Source organism: Schistosoma haematobium, chromosome 2 (assembly GCF_000699445.3).
Source record: "Schistosoma haematobium chromosome 2, whole genome shotgun sequence".
NCBI classification, from domain to species: domain Eukaryota; kingdom Metazoa; phylum Platyhelminthes; class Trematoda; order Strigeidida; family Schistosomatidae; genus Schistosoma; species Schistosoma haematobium.
In genome coordinates, this window is record NC_067197.1 from 33,246,246 (window position 1) to 33,265,212 (window position 18,967).

An 18,967-nucleotide genomic window follows, 5' to 3' on the forward strand; every position below is an offset into this window, starting at 1 on the left:
GAAAAGTCTAGCTTAGACCTCAAACCTGTACCTATTCCCCTTTCAGACGAATTCATCATGTGCGACACTTCAACAGGCAACAATCGTCCGTTTGTCCCACATGCTTGCCGACGAAAAATATTCCAGCATTTGCATGGTCTTTCACATCCAGGCATCAGAGCAACAACAAAGCTCATTACCGAACGTTTTGTGTGGCCTAAAATCAACTCGGATGTTAAACGTTGGACACGTAACTGTCTCCAGTGCCAACGCAGTAAGACGCAAAAACACACCTACAGTCCAATTGGGAAGTTCCCTATCCCTGACAAACGCTTCCAGCACGTGCATTTAGATTTAGTTGGGCCTCTGCCACCATCAAACTCTTTCACACATATCCTCACCGCAATAGATAGGTTCACAAGATGGGCCATAGCATGCCCCATTAAAGACACATCGGCAGAGACAGTGGCTTCAGTTTTCCTCGACCGCTGGATATCCAACTTTGGCGTACCATCGACAATCACAACAGATCGCGGTCCCCAATTCCAATCCGTTCTATTCAACGAGTTCACTAAACTTCTTGGAGTAAATCATGTTAAAACGACAGCTTATCATCCGGCAGCTAATGGCATGGTTGAAAGATTCCATCGCCAACTAAAAAGCTCTCTGATGGCACAACCGGACCCTTCAAAATGGAGCGATGCTTTACCGCTCGTTCTCCTTGGGATTCGCTCGTCTGTAAAGGAAGACATCGGATGCACGGCCGCTGAACTAGTCTATGGCACGACATTAACGTTACCAGGACAACTGGTCAAGAATGAAACCACAACACCAGGAGACCCTTCTCGTTTTGTAAGCAGATTACTACAAATGATGCAGAGCATCAGAGCAATACCACCTCGAGAATACAACAACCGAGTCCATCTCGATAAACATTTAGAAACGTGCAAGTTTGTTTTTGTTCGAGTAGACGCGGTAAAAACGCCACTAACACCACCATATGAAGGCCCTTATAAAGTAATAAAACGCACTCACAAATATTTCATTATCAACAAAAATGGGAACCATGAGACAATTTCTATAGACCGAATAAAACCAGCTTTCTACGAAGTCCCTCAAGACACAGAAGACAATACTGCGAACAAACAATCACTCCCATCTATTGCTAAGAAACAAGAGGAAGAGGAAAAACTTAGCACTACACCCTCTTGTTTAACACGTTCTGGGAGACTTATAAAAAAACCAAAGCGTTACGTACATTTTGCCATATAAAAAAACTAAAACAATCAAAGCAAACAATTATCGAGGACCTACACTATCAATCCCATCTAAAAAAAATTTTTTTTTTTAACAGTATATGATTAATCACATTTTCCCACAATTATTCGTTTTGTCACTTTTTCAAAAAAAAAATTTTGTCACAAAAATAAACGGTTCAATTTTGTTTGTGTGTGTGTGGGTCATTAACAGTTTTACACATTATCATTGTTAGCTAAACAAGACATTAAATGACAGTATATTCATTTTTTTTTGTGTTTGTTATTCTGTGACATCACTGTTATTTTTTTCACTCGATAACACACGGTATGTCTCACTAATATACATATCATACGCATCTCCACATCTTTGTTGGTTATAACTGTAAATATTATTTTTTTTTTATATACATATCATATTCTCACATTTTTGTTGTTATTATAACCAGTGTTACCTCCGGACACTCTGGGGAGCTATGTGGAGATAACTCTAACAAGCTTATTTTGTAAATAGTTTTTAATATTATTTGTATTTATTTTGTCAATTTTTCACTGTATGTACATTCATCATTAAATGACTGTACATGTTGTTTTAGTCATTGACCTTGAAGACACTTTCCGTTGAGCTACTACATAGCGTGACATATTCGTGCTGGTTAACAAATACATTACTACTCACGCATTCCTCGTTCTATCTTCATTTGTGATTGAGTTAATGGAAGTTTAAATCAAATACTATCTACATTTATAGACTATAATCGGAATATATCACATCCTACGTTGGACTATATCGCTAGAGAGTTCACCAACCTACTCAGAGTCATCAAGCATTTATAATTGTGGATTTACATTACTGGACTTAATCAGAACACGCAACGTTTGGGCAATTTAAGTAACGTCCCTAATTATTATTGTATTTGTAACATTTAACTTGTATATATTAATATTACTATTGATTGTTATTAACTTTGTTGATACCTTTTGCGTTTATATATTGTCTGGTCCACCACAAGTGTCGTTGACAGCTATTAATTAGTGTCGAATTCTAGTTATATCTATATCTAACAGACTAACCGTAAGTACAGAAGTATAACCGTGAAGAGTGGTCGTGATTTCGTTATGCAAAGCTATTGACCAACTTGTAGTCAGAGTTTGAAAAGTCGATGACTGCTGTTACAGTCAGTAAGGGTTGAAGGCTACAAATCCACAGCAAAGGTGGCACGATGAAGTCTCTAAAAGATGATAAACGGTGAATGCTGCGTGTTTGTTCGGTTAGTGAACAGAAAAATATCGAAAAGAACATAAGAAACCAAGAGTGTCACTCTGGACTCATGTCAATTATACCCGTGAAAAACGCTGTCAATGTTGGGATAGAGGCGACAATATCATTTTCAGTTTGCAGGAGATTCGCTCGACTGCATAAACTGATGATTCGCGCGAATGATATTGTCGTCAGTCCACCAATTGAACTGGACAGGTTGTAAATCGTCGAGTAGTTGAACAGCCGATTGATGTACCGGAATCATCTGTTAAATAACAGCCACGAGGAAACAATACTTCATAAAATGAAGTACGACATCGAAGTAGAACAACTACAATAGTTCAGATGTGTTACAATGTCAAGTCTAAATAACATCGTTCTTACGTATACTGACAGTTGCACTGAACGTTCGTTTAGGTATAGTTAGCGTAACAGTTGGATGTGTGAATAAAAACATATACGAAAACTATGGTTGGGTTCGTGGAGAATTTTCGAGGACGTTTAGATATTTTCCAAACCCGTATCGCATGTAAATAAACCGAAAATAGAATTAAAATGACTGTCGTGTAATAAGGAAGTCGAGCCATGATTTACCGTGTGAATTAATAGCAAATACAAGGGGTATAATAAACATTAATTAAAATGGTAACCACCAATGTAACTAAGGTTTAGAGGGTCCAGGTAACGTGGCCATTTCGTAAAAGGCTGATGCAAAGGGCTTATTACCTAGCGTTAAGTGACATATTAAGTACGACAACATGTGTACTTGGGACATGGATTAAGCGTGCTCGTGTACATGCAATATGTTTTACCACAGTATGTCGACTAACGAGTCATAAATGTACATGATTTCGACTAAAACTTGACGGCAGTGACAGAATATATGACTGGTTTACGTGAAAGCAACTACGAAATGTTATCACGCATCATAAATATAGTACGAAATAATCTAATGAAATTATGAAACTCGCCTGGGTTACTCTTGCCTCTAAGTAATGAAGATATGAAGTAGGCAGTAGTTTGAATCTGGATTATGTACGAGGTACTGTTGATTAAATTTTTCGATTAACACAGCATTGTAGACTGAATCGGTATAAGTCCAGAATTAATTTAAGCCGAATACATAGCATTACCTGACGAACAGTCTAAACGAGATCTAAGATCGCAGGAAATTTATAGTTCAAACTCACCGTAAATTTATAGCATTCGTATCCTCTGTTTGGCCATGGAACTCAGCAATTGGAAATTAGGCAGACAGTGGTAAAAAAAAGCAAAACATTCTAGTGGATAGTGGTTAAGCAGAAAGATGAATTTATAGTCGATAGTTAATCTTGTCTTATTTATACCAGTGGATAAGTTACAAACAGATGTGCGTTCGTGTTGCCTTGTGGCTATACTCACGAGTGGTTTATATTTTAACAGACATATTACACAGGAGCATTTACATGCTGCTAATGCTTGTTAAAGAAACACGATAGCCGATTATAACCGTAGTTGATTGGTTAGTTCTGTCGATTGGACTAAGTATCTAAGTTTAAATACTAATCAACATTGACATGAAGCAACGAAAGTTCACAGTGATAGATTAACATAGGCGATGATAAAAATGAAAAAGAATAAGTATAGAATGCAATAATAAAGATCATACTGATACGTTGCGTTATTCGAAGTCTTGCTCACCAGTGTATATCACCAACGTAGATGATCTATGTCGAAATGATTGGAGGCCTACTTGAGTTAGACGTGAATGGTGTGATAAACTAGCTAATGTCGAAGTCACACCTCGTGGTTAGCACGTTACGTGGACTACCCCATTGACGTATCAAGGTACCACAGATGCTTTGAAGACTGTACAACACAGAGGGCGTTATTACATAAATATATTAGTTAAGGTAGATACAAGCGAAAGTAAGACCACTGCTGCATGGGCCAGTCCATGGCATACGATTAACTAATGCGCGTTTTTTGTACATGACCTTGGCAGGGAGCGACGATCTGTTCGACATTCAGTGATCCAACTGCCGGATGATTTGGCTAGGGCTCAGTGACATTTCACTGGCCCTACAGCCATTTTGACGAACCATCCTATGAAACTTCGCCCTTTCACGGCATTCAAAACTGGTGCATTTTACATGACTTAACAATAGCTCTTTAAGAGTTGCATAAGGGAGTGAGATAGGTTTTTCTGGATATGCCAAAGTTTTTAATAAGCTGTACGCTTCTCTCCCAATGAATGTCAGAAAATGTGCCACAATTTTCTCACCTTTAACATCTTTCTTGGTCATGCTCCAAATTTCGAACCTTTCCAAATAATCCTCAATAGCTTCAGGAGTTGAATGAATATCCAACTTTTCCATTGCAGGTTCCATCACGACGCCAATATAGTATTCGAATTATCGTATGAACTAGGAATTCCAGGATTAACGCAATTGAATTAAGAAGACACAGGCACAACGAATGTACTGTATTTAGAATTTGAAATCAAACATTCAACCAGTACAAAGGTATCATTGGTTCATTCAAACACCACAATAAACATAAATCAATAAATGAATAACAAAATCGACTTTGAGTATTATTTAAATTTGATTGTCTACTACCGACCATTGTGTATCCAGAATCTATTAATCACGTCATGACAACTTGAAAAAATTAGCTAAATGCTATATTGAAGACGTTTTAATAAACGTAGTTTCGGTAAAAGATTATAAACTACTTTTGGTCTTACACTGATGCCATTTTGTATAGTGAGTAAATGGAAAAAAACAAGAAACATGACGCATCACTGCTAAATAACGTGTTGGCTGAGTTTCTGGAACAGTTGGACTAATTAGTCGGTCGAGTTCATTCAGCTTATGTTGATATACAAGCTTTAGTATTGTATAACCGATGAGTACGCTCAGATCGGAGTTGATGATGTCGCTGAAAATCCCACATTGTAGCTGGAATAATTTTAACTTCCATTCTAAACACATAATAAATGAGCATTATTTCATATTCAATATGGTTGCCATCTTTCATTCATAAATTGCGTATATCGTACTAATTTAGTCTTTGCAATAAAAATCTACGTCTTCAACAAGAATATCAACTAATGATTTATGAGAAACTAAATTACTGTGATCTGAAACAAATGGCCAAAATGCATTGTTGTGAATCAACACTCTATCACGACTAAACACCATATTGCTTCGATCGTCTAACCACGTAAAAAAACTTGTTAACGTATTTAATAGATAATGTAAAAGATGGTGTAGACTTCATTGTTTACTTACATGTAGATCTAATTCCTCACTACTAAAAAACTGTGTTTATGTATGTACAATATGACTATTCATTTGTAAAGACCATTCAGGTGTAATACATGCACGTGCTGAAAGTAGAACAGTCGATGGTATACATGTATAATGGTTAAGATAGGATCGAATACATTGTTCCTTGAATTCTTCAACAGCAAACAATCCGATTGAGAATGTGATCAAACATTCTGGAAAGCGTACTTTGATCGTTGAGATAATAAAAGCACCCAAAAGTGTTTGGTGCACTAACTTTTCATTGGGTTGATATAAGGAAATTCAAATTTACTGGATACGTTTATTTGATAATAATTACAGCTGTGGAATAGACAAGCCACAATGAACTCGACTGACATAGAAGCAGCGCACACAGATCTTCACCACACCAACAATCGGAAAAATTAGTATGAACATCTGTTAATTCTATCGAAGCGTTCAAGTAACCCCGATTGAGATACGCGCAAAATCGAAGTTCCAAAACAACTATTTGTCTACAAAAGCGGATCTTCATTAAATAATACACAAAATTCAGTTACAAGCCTTAACTTGTGAGGTGTCTAGGCGTTTAAACGCGTCGTTCAAGAATGAAAATAGCAAAGGCTTCCTGTAAGAGTAACATAAAGAATGATTATAACATACGATAGTACAAAGACAGCCGATAGCTGTGTCTAAATTTGATAACAGTTTATGAACAACCGAAACTCGAACCAAGAGCAAACAATATGGAAACTGTTGCGTTTAAACAAATGCATAAAACTGTGGATAACCGTTACAGTAATTAAATTATAGTGATTATAATGATAAATACAATGATAAGTAAAATAAACGTTAAAGATATATGTGAACATTTCAGAATGTTACAGTACAACCTGAGTTACAACATAAGTGTGAAAATTGTTGGGCATACAACTGCTTACTGAATATAAATAAGTAGTATAAACCAACATACAAAAGAGTAGGAAAGGAATGAGCAGGAACAATGTAAAACAAACTTAACACCATCAGATAAATCAAGTGGGAAGCGGCAACACAATATACTATGCGAACTAATGCACTAAAGCTATACATAGAATTAATAGCAGAGATGTTTCACACTCTTATCAAAAAGATTTGGGAAGAAGGAGAAGTTCCAATAGACTGGAAGGGAGGATATTTAATCAAGAAACCAAAGAAAGGAGACCTTAGCAAATGTAAGAACTACAGGGGCATCACATTACAATCGTGGTTTATGTTGGCAGATATTATTAGTAATCAAATAATGAATTCCCTCCAGCAGAAGATTGAGTTGAAGCGAACAGAGAGCTATTGGAGTAACAACAGTATTGGGAGAATCATGAAGTTTGTAGAGAATAACTGATAAGAGATGTTCAAATGATCTATCTATTCTATGGTTTTCACATTTTACGAAGACATTCCGTAATTGTGCATTAAACAATAAATTAGTTCTAAACATCCATGCTGTCGTTCACCACTCTGTCAGTACCAGCAAATTTTCAACAGTGTTGTTGAACCGGATATTAGATTCGGTAAAGCCCAATTGTGAAGGGACGGATTGATAAAGCGAACACCTTATTCCCACAATTGAAGAACACCTGAAACTCAACACAACCATCGGTAAACACCAAAGTCACAGTTTTCAATACAAACGTCAAGACAGTTCTATTGTAGTTAGCTCAAACTCAGAGAACTGATACAACCATCAGGAAAATGATACAGGTATTTATAAACAGTTGGTTTCTCAAGATACTCCAGATCTGTTCGAAGGATATGATCAGCAACAACCTACTGTGACAGAACACCAAAGAGCTTTCAGCTGAAGTGGAAATCATCAAATCGCATCACGAGACAAGTATAGTGACTCACGTGCAATTGAGTATATTCTCATTTAACTCAGTTAAGCCCTTTTGCTAACTCATTTAGCGGACAAAGTCAGCCGCACTATAACAATTTATTGTACCCTTATTATTTTGTGCTTGTATGAAATACGTATGCTTGAATATTGCTTACGGCCTACGCATTTATTCACTCTGCTAGTCTTACTACTAACTGCTTATTTGATTCGATTACTCATTCATTTCACATGGTATATATATGTCCATGTTATTCATATTCAACACACACGCACTCTCGTCTTGCTCTTGCTCTCGCTTGCTTGCTCGCCTTTCGGCACAACTCTTCTATGCTTGTTTAACGCATCTGTACATTTGGATATATGTGTGTGGTCTCGCAATAGACGTAATCAACACTTCGTATTTGCCTTCTGATCAATATACCGTTGGGGCGTTATATAGAACGGTTATCAAGACGAACAGTGTACGAAGTTAAGGGTTATATCGGATACCGACCACCACACAAGTGCCAACTTGGAATGTGGAAACGAAGAGTGGAAGACCAAAGAAGATAGTGTGTTGGAAATTGGCAGCAGGCATCAAAGGAATGAAAAGCAGTTGGAAATAACTCGAAAGGAGAACTCAGGACAGAGTAGATTGTAGAGTCGTTATGGGTGGTTTGTGCTACCATGAGGGGTAAGAGGCAGTAAATTTTACTGCTTCCAAACTATTTTTGAAAAAAAAATGTGGAGTGATTATGAACGGAAGTATGTAAAATGCTAGTTAGCATAAATTAGTGAGTCTCTACAGAGGTCTTGATTCACTAATTTATGTTACCGTGGCAAAATATATTTAAATTTATGATACTCTCAAAAACCAACCACTTTTTGTAATTTGTCTGAATATCGAAAACATAAAATTCACTGAAACATCACAAACAAGGAGATCTCAGACCACTGAGTCCTTCAAGGTAATAACCTATTTCTGTTTCAGTATCTCTGAATATGTCAATAAATTTCTTTAATACCACTTGAAGTAGCTCTCGTTATTGGGCATTCTTGTGAGGATAAGTACATAAACTAAACCAACGAAAAGAGTTTTAAATTAAGTGTAACATATGTGTCAAGTACAGTTCCATGTATCAAGTCAAAAGTTTGTGTGAGGATTAGTGATAGTACCTGGCTATCCGAACCATAGTAGAAAATTTTACGTTTGGACCAGTAACTCAGTGTTTCAAAAACCATTGATTTAACCTACTAGCGATATATCAGAAAGAATTAATGGAATGGGTTTATGAAATCAAAGTCCAATTATCCTTTGGAAGGTGGGTGTGTCTCCCAGCTTGAATGCTAATGATCGAATGAAAATGTCAAACAGAACTAGTGCTGATAGAAACATATTTACAACTCTTCTGAGAAATCTTGACATTTTTTATTAATAGGCAATCCTAATTATTTGCTATTAGCAACTTATTACTTTGGTCAACTTTCCATTACAGGCAGTTATTGTAGTGTAACGAGTCAGCTTTCAAATAAACAAACCTCTCTAACAATTTATTCAGTCAAAACCAAAATAATCACATAACTATTAGACAGAAGAATCAATTCAATCTAAGTTTCAACCATTTGTTATTTCAAAAAAAAAAGTAAATAAACATTAAATATTAATTCAAAAGTTAAATTCAACTAAAGAAAACGGTTAATACATTCAATCTGTAAAGAAACATGATAAGCTTTTTGTTTTTTGTTTTCTTGAAACTTCAAACCAAGTTAATATTATTAATGATAGTAGTATAAATTGTCAAATATTAATAATTCATCAAAAAAGACAATTCAACTGAAAGACTAAACTGAACTACTACTTAATAATAAGAGAACTGTATAACTTGCTCAAACAATCTAGATATATAAAACTAATATAATTTTGCTATGTATCCTTATTGACTGTTACTTGAATATTTAATTTTAAATCTGAAAGTTCTTTTTGAAGTGAAATCCATCTGTCAAATGAAAAAAAAAGAAAAAGAAAATAAGTGATATTTTATTGAAACAATCAGCTGGACAAAGAAAATAATTTAGGGAAAAAGAAATATAAACTGTTATTAAATAATAACCCATAATGTGATTGAATAAGTAAAAGAGAATTCAGTGAAGAAAATTTTCTTTGTTAATTTATTCTTGAATCCATTTTATGATGTAGACTTTTCTATTCTCCTATAGACATATATTTTCCATATATAACTATATATACGAATGTACAGTTGAAGTAAATGATTTTGTCGAAAAGAAAAGTTTTCTTTGCTGAATACTCTTTTTTGTTATTGAAAAAAAATAACATAACAGCTTAATCATTAATAACACTGAATAAGTTGAAAGAGATAAATTTTAAAAAAATGGATAAGGTACTAATGTCAAGTACTGTTTAATGTAAAACATTACTGAAGGCAATTTTTAGTAGTGAGTTAATATACCTTATATTGAACTATACTACTAGTATTAAACTGAAATAATTCGAAGATGTAGACTTAAGTTTTTAGCTATTTCATATTAAATATCATCAAAATGAAAGGCATAAACAGAAACTATAACACTAGAAGTAACTTTTATCGTTCGTATGAATTTCAAATGTGGAAATTAAATAGGTGAAAATATAACAATTATTAGTTAATAAATATCACCTACTTTGTACTAAAGAAAAATTCAGTTATAGAGCTTAAAATTAATGGTTGTAATTGATATCAATTATAATGGTTTGGTGAAAATATTAAACTTTCAGATGAATTACAATCGCTAGACTGAAGTTACAAATTATGTAAAGCCGCTTGTGACTTATTAAGAGTTATTTACATTTACTGTAGTATCTATCATTTTTATTAAATAACTGATATGCTTCAAAGCAATTTATAACATTTGTACTGTTACTTTAAACACAGTTATATTTTTCAATATCATGTACTACATATGTATACTGAGTACCTTACAAATGAGATAATATTGTTCACCCCTACTTTCGATTTTCAAGTGGTAAACACACATTTACACAATCATTTAAAAATTTTAACGGTTTTCGAACAACGACTCAGCTAATGTATTCATTTAATTATTGCAAATAATAATTGTAGTAAAAGTATACACAATACGGACATAAAAGTACAATGAAGAAGATTTATAGCTCAGGTGAGTTATTTTGATGGAATCATTTTCTCTGAGCTAGGTGGATTAGTCATGTTTAACCATCCAGGTAAAAGAAAGAAACTATCAAAATACTATCCCCGAAATATATATATATAACGATCAGAAAATTATCATTACCTTTGTTCAAGTTCTTGATGCTGTCATCATAAACAAAATAAGTAAAATAAGATCATTATTAATTATTATTATTATTATTATGTTGATATGAATAATTAAACAAAAGTAAGCTAACTCATCATAAGTGCAAGAAACATAATGAAATAACTCATTAAAATAAATGAACTTTATGGATGCATATGATTTTTTCGCATTTCTTTACCAATATAGTTGAAGTTCTTAATGAATATACGGGACTGGAAACACAAAATCTGAATACGATTTTCGTGTTTGAGTCACACTTCATGTAAATGGTCAGTAATACCGCAGTAAATAGAACACGGGTACGGACAATCAAAACTTACAGAGCATCTCAATAAAATCTGAGAACTATATATTAAATCGTTAATTTGCAAAATGTCCACCAATTGTCTCAAAATGCCTCAGACTTCATTGTTCTTACATTTTCATACAAATTGTATTCTATTCCAGCACTTGCTTTCTTGATCTTCCCTCATCTTCTGCTGCCAGACATTACATTCCTGACTCGCATAATATACTACTTCTATCAATATAAGTAGCACGCACCACAATACTACTAACTGACTATATAAACTACATTCAGTTCGATATGATTCGAACCTGTAACATAATAGCAGAAAATTAGATGCTTTAATTAATAAACTACTGTTTCAAATTAAAAAGGATTAAATCTACCTTCTTTTCTTAGTTTTCTTATAATCATTGTTTAAACTAACTAGTTGTAATGACATCTTTGAGTTCTTAAAATTATAGGAAACATTTCATTATATGTATGTGTATGATTAAGGTAGTAATCATTTGATCATGATACAAAATAACTTTGTATTTAAACAAATTTCATTCATCAATAGTGAAAGTTAAATGATTCTTTTTATGGAAAATATTTATTCCTTTATACAACTAATTAATGTTAAAATATTCGTTAAAGAAAAACAAAAATTATAGTCAATAATTATGATTGGAAATAATTGAATGATGTAATGAAAATACAAAGGAATAATGAACTTACGGCTAGTATATTTTCTTCAACTTTTGTAGAGATTAATGTTACATGTTGTAAAAAGGTTTCAAAACTGAAATTTAAATATAAATAAGTAGTATATACATTTTTACAAAATTATATAATATATAAATGACATGTTTTTTGTAGTGGATTAATTCAACGAAATATATTTGGTTTCAGTTGTTTAAATCAGAAGTATAAATTTGTCAGTAAATTAGTTTAGTTCAAAATTGATTACTTGGTTTAATATTATGACTTAGTAAATGTAAATAAAATGCATTGACAGTATTCAATACTAACCATTTTCATAAGCTTGAAAATTTTTTTTTTCTGAATAGATTAACATGTATAAAGAAATTAATTGTATGGGTTAATGCAGGTGGATCTAGTCTTATTCAACCTCAATAGGAAATAAACATGAAAAATACACTTCATGAGAGAATTAGGATTAGAACAGATGCAAGTGGATAATACGATTGTGTTAGTTGTATTTTTACAACTGAATTTATGGATGGAAAGAACAGCTATTCAAAGGGATGGTAATAATTTTATCCTGATTTTTACCGGTTACAGATATGTTAAAAAAAGAAACGATCCATTAACTGTGAAGAGTGAAATATAATGAAACGAATATGATATCTATCGTTTAAATAAAAATTAATTAAAATCCTTTGAGTAAATTCGAACAATTGTAATAAGCAAGATACTAGACTATATGTCAAACTGTCATGATTTCAATCTATTTAAAAATGTTGCTTTTTAGAATATATTCAAGCTTTCAGAGTTGAGATCACTTCCTAACGAATCAGAAAGGTTTGAGGTATTTTTTGTTGTTACAAATGGATTTCATGTAACAGATTAAAAAACATTTTGCAAATCAAGGAAAGAAAAGTTTATCGAGTAAATAATTTGTGATTTTCATTATTAATTCAATGCACAAAAAGACTTTTGATGAAATTTACTGCCAAATTACTTATCCGATTTTATCATCGTTTATGATCTCTTATTTATACAAACGGTGGAACAGTTATTATTTTACATGGGTATGTTCATATCCAATATAGTGAATATAAATCTACTACCACTCCTACTTACATGTAAGATAGAATGTATACAAATTGCTTGTTGTAAACAGAAAAATTACATAAGAGCACAATCTTGACTGAACTCATATTAATTAGTAATCAATCCTGGATGATATAGAATAAATATGATGATATAACACAAACTACATTGAATGAAGGATGTATAAGTTGCATGAATTTCCAGTTATGACAATTTTGATTTTTGGATGATAAATTTACTTTAAGACTGTTAAATGCAGCAAAAATTTACTTTACTGATAAGACAATGAAATTTGTAGTCAGTTTCAAACAAAAGAAAAGTATATTGAGAAAAATCACTTCAAAGCTGTTTTCTTTTTAAATAAATGGTCATCTCTATAGACAGAAATAATTTCACATATGAATTTATTGATGACATAAAATCTACTTTACTAAGGGATTGATCAAGTGAGACTATAATTTATGAACGACCTTTGAGCAACGCTAAGATCGCCTTAGAATGTACATCTTCTTACTAGAGTTAAATGAAGATGATAGGTTATGGTAAGAAATTAGGATTCGGATTTCCAGTTGATGGTTAGGCTTAGGAATGATATTTATTGTTTTCATTACGAACTGACATCAGCTATAATGCCAAAAATGGTGTTCAGCCAAATCAGTGAATGAATTTCAAGACTTGCCGTCTTAAATTCGATTGGTTGGTCTACAAATTATAGTTTTACTGATTGATCAATAAGATAAAATAAACTAAGAAACTTATTAAAATCTACTAAATTAAATTACAAATCCAAGTATGAAAGTTGGTTAAATATTGAAAACCAATTACTGATAATCATAAATGAAAATAGGCTTAGCTTTTATTTAAAAGGTAAATATTCCAACAGATTAGAACAATGTGTTTATTGGAAAACTGATGAAGATGAGTAATAAGCAACAGTTGCAAAATATACGAATATTGTAAAAATCACTAACACTCATAATTTGGTGAACTGCATTAGGATTTTAATATTCAACGTTTACAAACTTCTCGTATTGGTCATTCATTTCACTATACTTATAGGTACATGGCAGGATAAAACTACGTAACAAAATAGATATCTTATACGAATATTCGTCAAGATTAGAACGAATAGTTTGACAGTAATTGAGCGCCGAGTATAGAGAAGTCATTATATGTGAAAATTAGATTTGAAATATTCTCAGCGATTGAAATTTAACTAATTCCAACGTTTCGTCCAGCTAACTTGTCTGGACTTCTTCAGGGTAATAATCAAAATCAAACTCCGCCTGGAGTCCCTCCGGCGGCTACTGCCGGTCCCAAGCCCGGATAAAGAAGGGTTGGGCATGGGGTTAGCGTCCCCATTCCGTAGAAAACTAACTCGTCAACAAACGCTAACCAGAAAAAATTATTCAGACCTTTTAAACTCTGCCCTGGGAGTCAGAAGGTCTTCATTTAGAAGAACTATGACGCCTCATGATGAAAGCCGAATTCCTTCGGAAGTTACGAGGCCGATGCCCCTTCTGACAACCAGAGCGACCATTTATTTAGGTACATGGAATGTTCGTACAATGTGGGACACAGGGAGAGTCTTCCAAATTGCTGCAGAAATAAGGAGATACAACCTAGAGGTACTTGGGATCAGTGAAACACACTGGACACAAGTTGGACAACAACGACTAACTACAGGAGAGCTTTTGTTATACTCCGGCTATGAAGAAGAAAATGCACCACATACACAAGGAGTTGCATTGACGCTGTCCAAACAAGCGCAAAATGCACTTATAGGATGGGAATCTCATGGACCAAGGATCAACAAAGCCTCCTTCAAAACAAAGAAAGAGGGCATTTCAATGAACATTATCCAATGCTATGCGCCTACCAACGATTACAATGAAGACGCTAAAGATCAATTCTACAATAGGCTGCAGTCAATCGTCGAGAAGTGCCCAACAAAGGACCTGACCATTTTGATGGGAGATTTCAACGCCAAGGTTGGAACGGACAATACTGGATATGAAGACATCATGGGACGACACGGACTGGGAGAAAGAAACGAAAATGGTGAGAGATTTACAAATCTATGTGTCTTCAATAAACTGGTCATAGGCGGCACCATATTCCCACATAAACGCATACACAAAACCACATGGACTTCACCGGATCACACCACACAAAACCAAATCGACCATATTTGCATCAACAAAACGTTCAGGAGGACTATAGAGGACGTGAGAACCAAGAGAGGAGCTGATATAGCATCAGATCATCACTTGCTGGTCGCCTAGATGAAATTGAAACTCAAGAAGTACTGGACAACGGGGCGGACAATATCACAAAAGTTCAATACGGCCTTTCTTCATGATACTAACAAACTCAACAAATTCAAGATAGACCTCAGCAACAAGTTCCAGGCCTTTCATGATCTACTCAATGGAGAAGGAACTACTGTGGAGAGCAACTGGAAAGGGATAAAAGAGGCAATCACTTCAACATGTCATGAGGTTCTAGGCCACAAGAAGCACCATCACAAGGAATGGATCACTGTTGATACACTGGATAAGATTCAAGAAAGAAGGAACAAGAAGGCAGCAAACAATACCAGTCGAACAAGAGCAGAAAAAGCCAAGGCACAAGCTGAATACACAAAAGTAAACAAACAAGTGAAGAGGAGCATCAGAACCGACAAACGTAAATATGTGGAAGACTTAGCAACGACGGTGGAAAAGGCTGCAAGATAAGGAAACATGAGACAACTGTATGACACGACAAAGAAACTCTCTGGAAATCGCCGCAAACCAGAACGACCAGTGAAAAGCAAGGAAGGCGAGGTAATCATCAACATTGAAGAGCAACAGAACAGGTGGTTAGAACAGTTCAAAGAACTCTTGAATCGACCAGCTCCACTGAACCCACCCAACATCGAAGCAGCACCCACGGACCTCCCAATCAATGTTGGCCCACCAACAATTGAGGAGATAAGCATGGTCATCAGGCAAATCAAGAGTGGCAAATCAGCAGGACCGGACAACATCCCAGCAGAGGCACTAAAAGCAGACGTAGCGGCAACTGCAAGGATACTCCACATTTCCTTCAATAAGATTTGGGATGAGGAACAAATACCAACAGACTGGAAAGTAGGACTCCTGACCAAAACACCGTAGAAAGGCGATCTCAGCAAGTGTGGTAACTACAGAGGCATCACTCTTCTCTCAATACCGGGAAAAGTCTTCAACAGGGTATTGTTAAACAGGATGAAGGACTGCGTAGACGCCCAACTTCGTGACCAACAGGCAGGATTCCGTAAGGATAGATCGTGTACAGACCAAATCGCAACTCTACGGATCATTGTGGAACAATCAATTGAATGGAATTCATCAATCTACATCAACTTCATTGACTACGAAAAGGCATTTGATAGCTTGGACAGAACAACACTATGGAAACTTCTTCGACACTACGGCGTGCCTCAGAAGATAGTCAATATCATACAGAGTTCATATGATGGACTACACTGCAAAATCGTGCATGGAGGACAGTTGAAAAAGTTGTTCGAAGTGAAGACCGGTGTTAGGCAAGGTTGCTTACTCTCACCCTTTCTCCTTCTCCTGGTGATCGACTGGATCATGAAGACGTCAACATCTGAAGGGAAGCAAGGGATACAATGGACACCTAGGATGCAGTTGGACGATTCAGACTTCGCAGATGATCTGGCCCTTCTATCCTAAACGGAACAACAAATGCAGAAGACGACCAGTGTGGCAGCAGCCTCAGCAGCAGTAGGTCTCAATATACACAAAGGGAAAAGCATGATTCTCCTATACAACACAGCATGCACCAATCCAATCACAATTGACGGGGAGGCTTTGGAAGATGTAAAAACCTTTACATATCTGGGCAGCATCATTGATGAACAGGGTGGATCTGATGCAGATGTGAAAGCGCGGATCTCTAGAGCAAGAGAAGTATATCTACAATTGAATAAACTGTGGAACTCAAAACAACTGTCAACCAACACCAAGGTCAGGATTTTCAATACAAATGTCAAGACAGTTCTACTGTATGGGGAAGAAACCTGGAGAACTACGAAAGCCATCATCCAGAAAATACAGGTGTTTATTAACAATTGTCTACGCAAAATACTTCAGATCCATTGGCCGGACACTATTAGCAACAACCTACTGTCGGAGAGAACAAACCAGATCCCGGTGGAGGAAGAAATCAGGAAGAAGCGCTGGAAATGGATAGGACACATATTGAGGAAAGCACCCAACTGCGTCACAAGACAAACCCTCACATGGAATCCTCAAGGCCAAAGGAAAAGAGGAAGACCAAAGAACACATTACGCCGAGAAATGGAAATAGACATGAGAAAAATGAACAAGAATTGGATGGAAATAGAAAAGAAGGCTCAGGACAGAGTGGGTTGGAAAATGCTGGTCAGCGGCCTATGCTCCATTGGGAGCAACAAGCGTAAGTTAAATCAACCGAAGATTTTGGAACATTTTTCAAGCATTGTTTGTTTTCCTTCAATCTTACATTCAATTGCCTGGATGTTTCTCCAACATAGGTGGGATTACATTCATGACAGTGAATCTCATACACAATGTTCTGTTGTTCTTCCTTTGCTAACTTGTCCTTAACTTTCACTAATGTCGATCTTAATGTGTTATTCGCTCTAAAATACACTCTTATATCATGTTTGTTTAGAATCCGTTATATATGATGCTTATAAAAAAATGTTTTTCCAAAATCTCTGATGGTCAAATCTCCGGACAATTCTATTCAGTCAATCAAAGCGGAGATATCAGCCACTAGAACATTTATTAGAGAACGTATTCGCAAGGCCACTATGAATTTGAAGGCGCTACGTTCAAGGGTTTGTAATATCGATGACATATTGTCAGTTATCGCACCGAATGAAGTAAGATCAGATATAATTGAATTTCTCAAACACAGAGAACAATTTTATTACCAATCATCAAAACAAGGACAAGTTAGGAAGTTTGAAAAACTATTGAAACATTCATCAAACAACAAAGTTCAACAGACCGAAAATAGGTCTAACATGATATGAACAAAATAATTGTTAATTTATCGGATAGACTTCTCAACCCGCACGAAATATCATTACTTAAAAAGGGTCTCAACTTCAATATAAATAGACATAAATTAACACCTTTCAATGTTATACCAACAATAGAACCAGCGCTGAATATACTCCCGAATGTTACAGCGAATGAACTGAGGAATAAAATAATGAACACATTATTACATCAGAAACCTCACAACCCTAACATAAATAAAAATGAATATTACGCATTAAAACAACTGAGAGAGGACAAAACGATCATAATAACGAGAGCGGATAAAGGTAATACTAGTTATTATGAATAAAAAAGAGTATGAGAAGAAAGCCAAGGAACATCTACAAGAGGGTCCATATGAACAAATCAAAGAAGCAAAAAGTAGAACGACTCTTAATAAACTCAAGGCGGAAACTAGCAAACTCTTACAGTCATTAAAAGCTAAGCTAGGTTCGTCCTTATGGTTTATGTTGTATCCAGAGTTGTAACCCATGCAGATTTTATGGACTACCAAAGATCCACAAGAATAATACTCCACTAAGACCAGTGGTAGACTATACAAATTCACCGACTTACAATCTAGCTAAATATTTAGCTAAGATTCTTAAACCATATGAAAAACGGATTAATCATGGAATTAAAAAGTCTATGGAATTCAAGAATTTAATTGATACCATCGATATAGAAGAAGACGAAACAATGGCAAGTTTTGATGTATCTTCCTTATTCACTAATGTACCTATCAGTCGAGCTATGGATATTATCAATGATTGGTTAGAATCTGATTTAGATTTGAATTTACGATGCCCATTAGATCCATCAGAGGTTATAAAATGCTTAGATTTATGTTTAACATCTACCT

The 18,967-nt window shown here is 34.9% G+C and overlaps 1 protein-coding gene across 1 annotated transcript in view; it reads right to left on the bottom strand.

The window, feature by feature from the left end:
• Positions 1-9,547: 9,547 nt before the first annotated feature.
• SUCLG2 (Succinate--CoA ligase [GDP-forming] subunit beta, mitochondrial) overlaps positions 9,548-18,967 on the bottom strand; it is a gene marked incomplete at both ends in the record, with an annotated part of 61,552 nt that continues 52,132 nt past the window's right edge. Inside the window, 3 exons of the mRNA XM_051219215.1 lie at positions 9,548-9,620; positions 10,933-10,952; positions 11,963-12,026. Of these exons, the coding sequence (XP_051068184.1) occupies positions 9,548-9,620; positions 10,933-10,952; positions 11,963-12,026 (157 nt within the window). The remainder of the gene's footprint in view (positions 9,621-10,932; positions 10,953-11,962; positions 12,027-18,967) is intronic.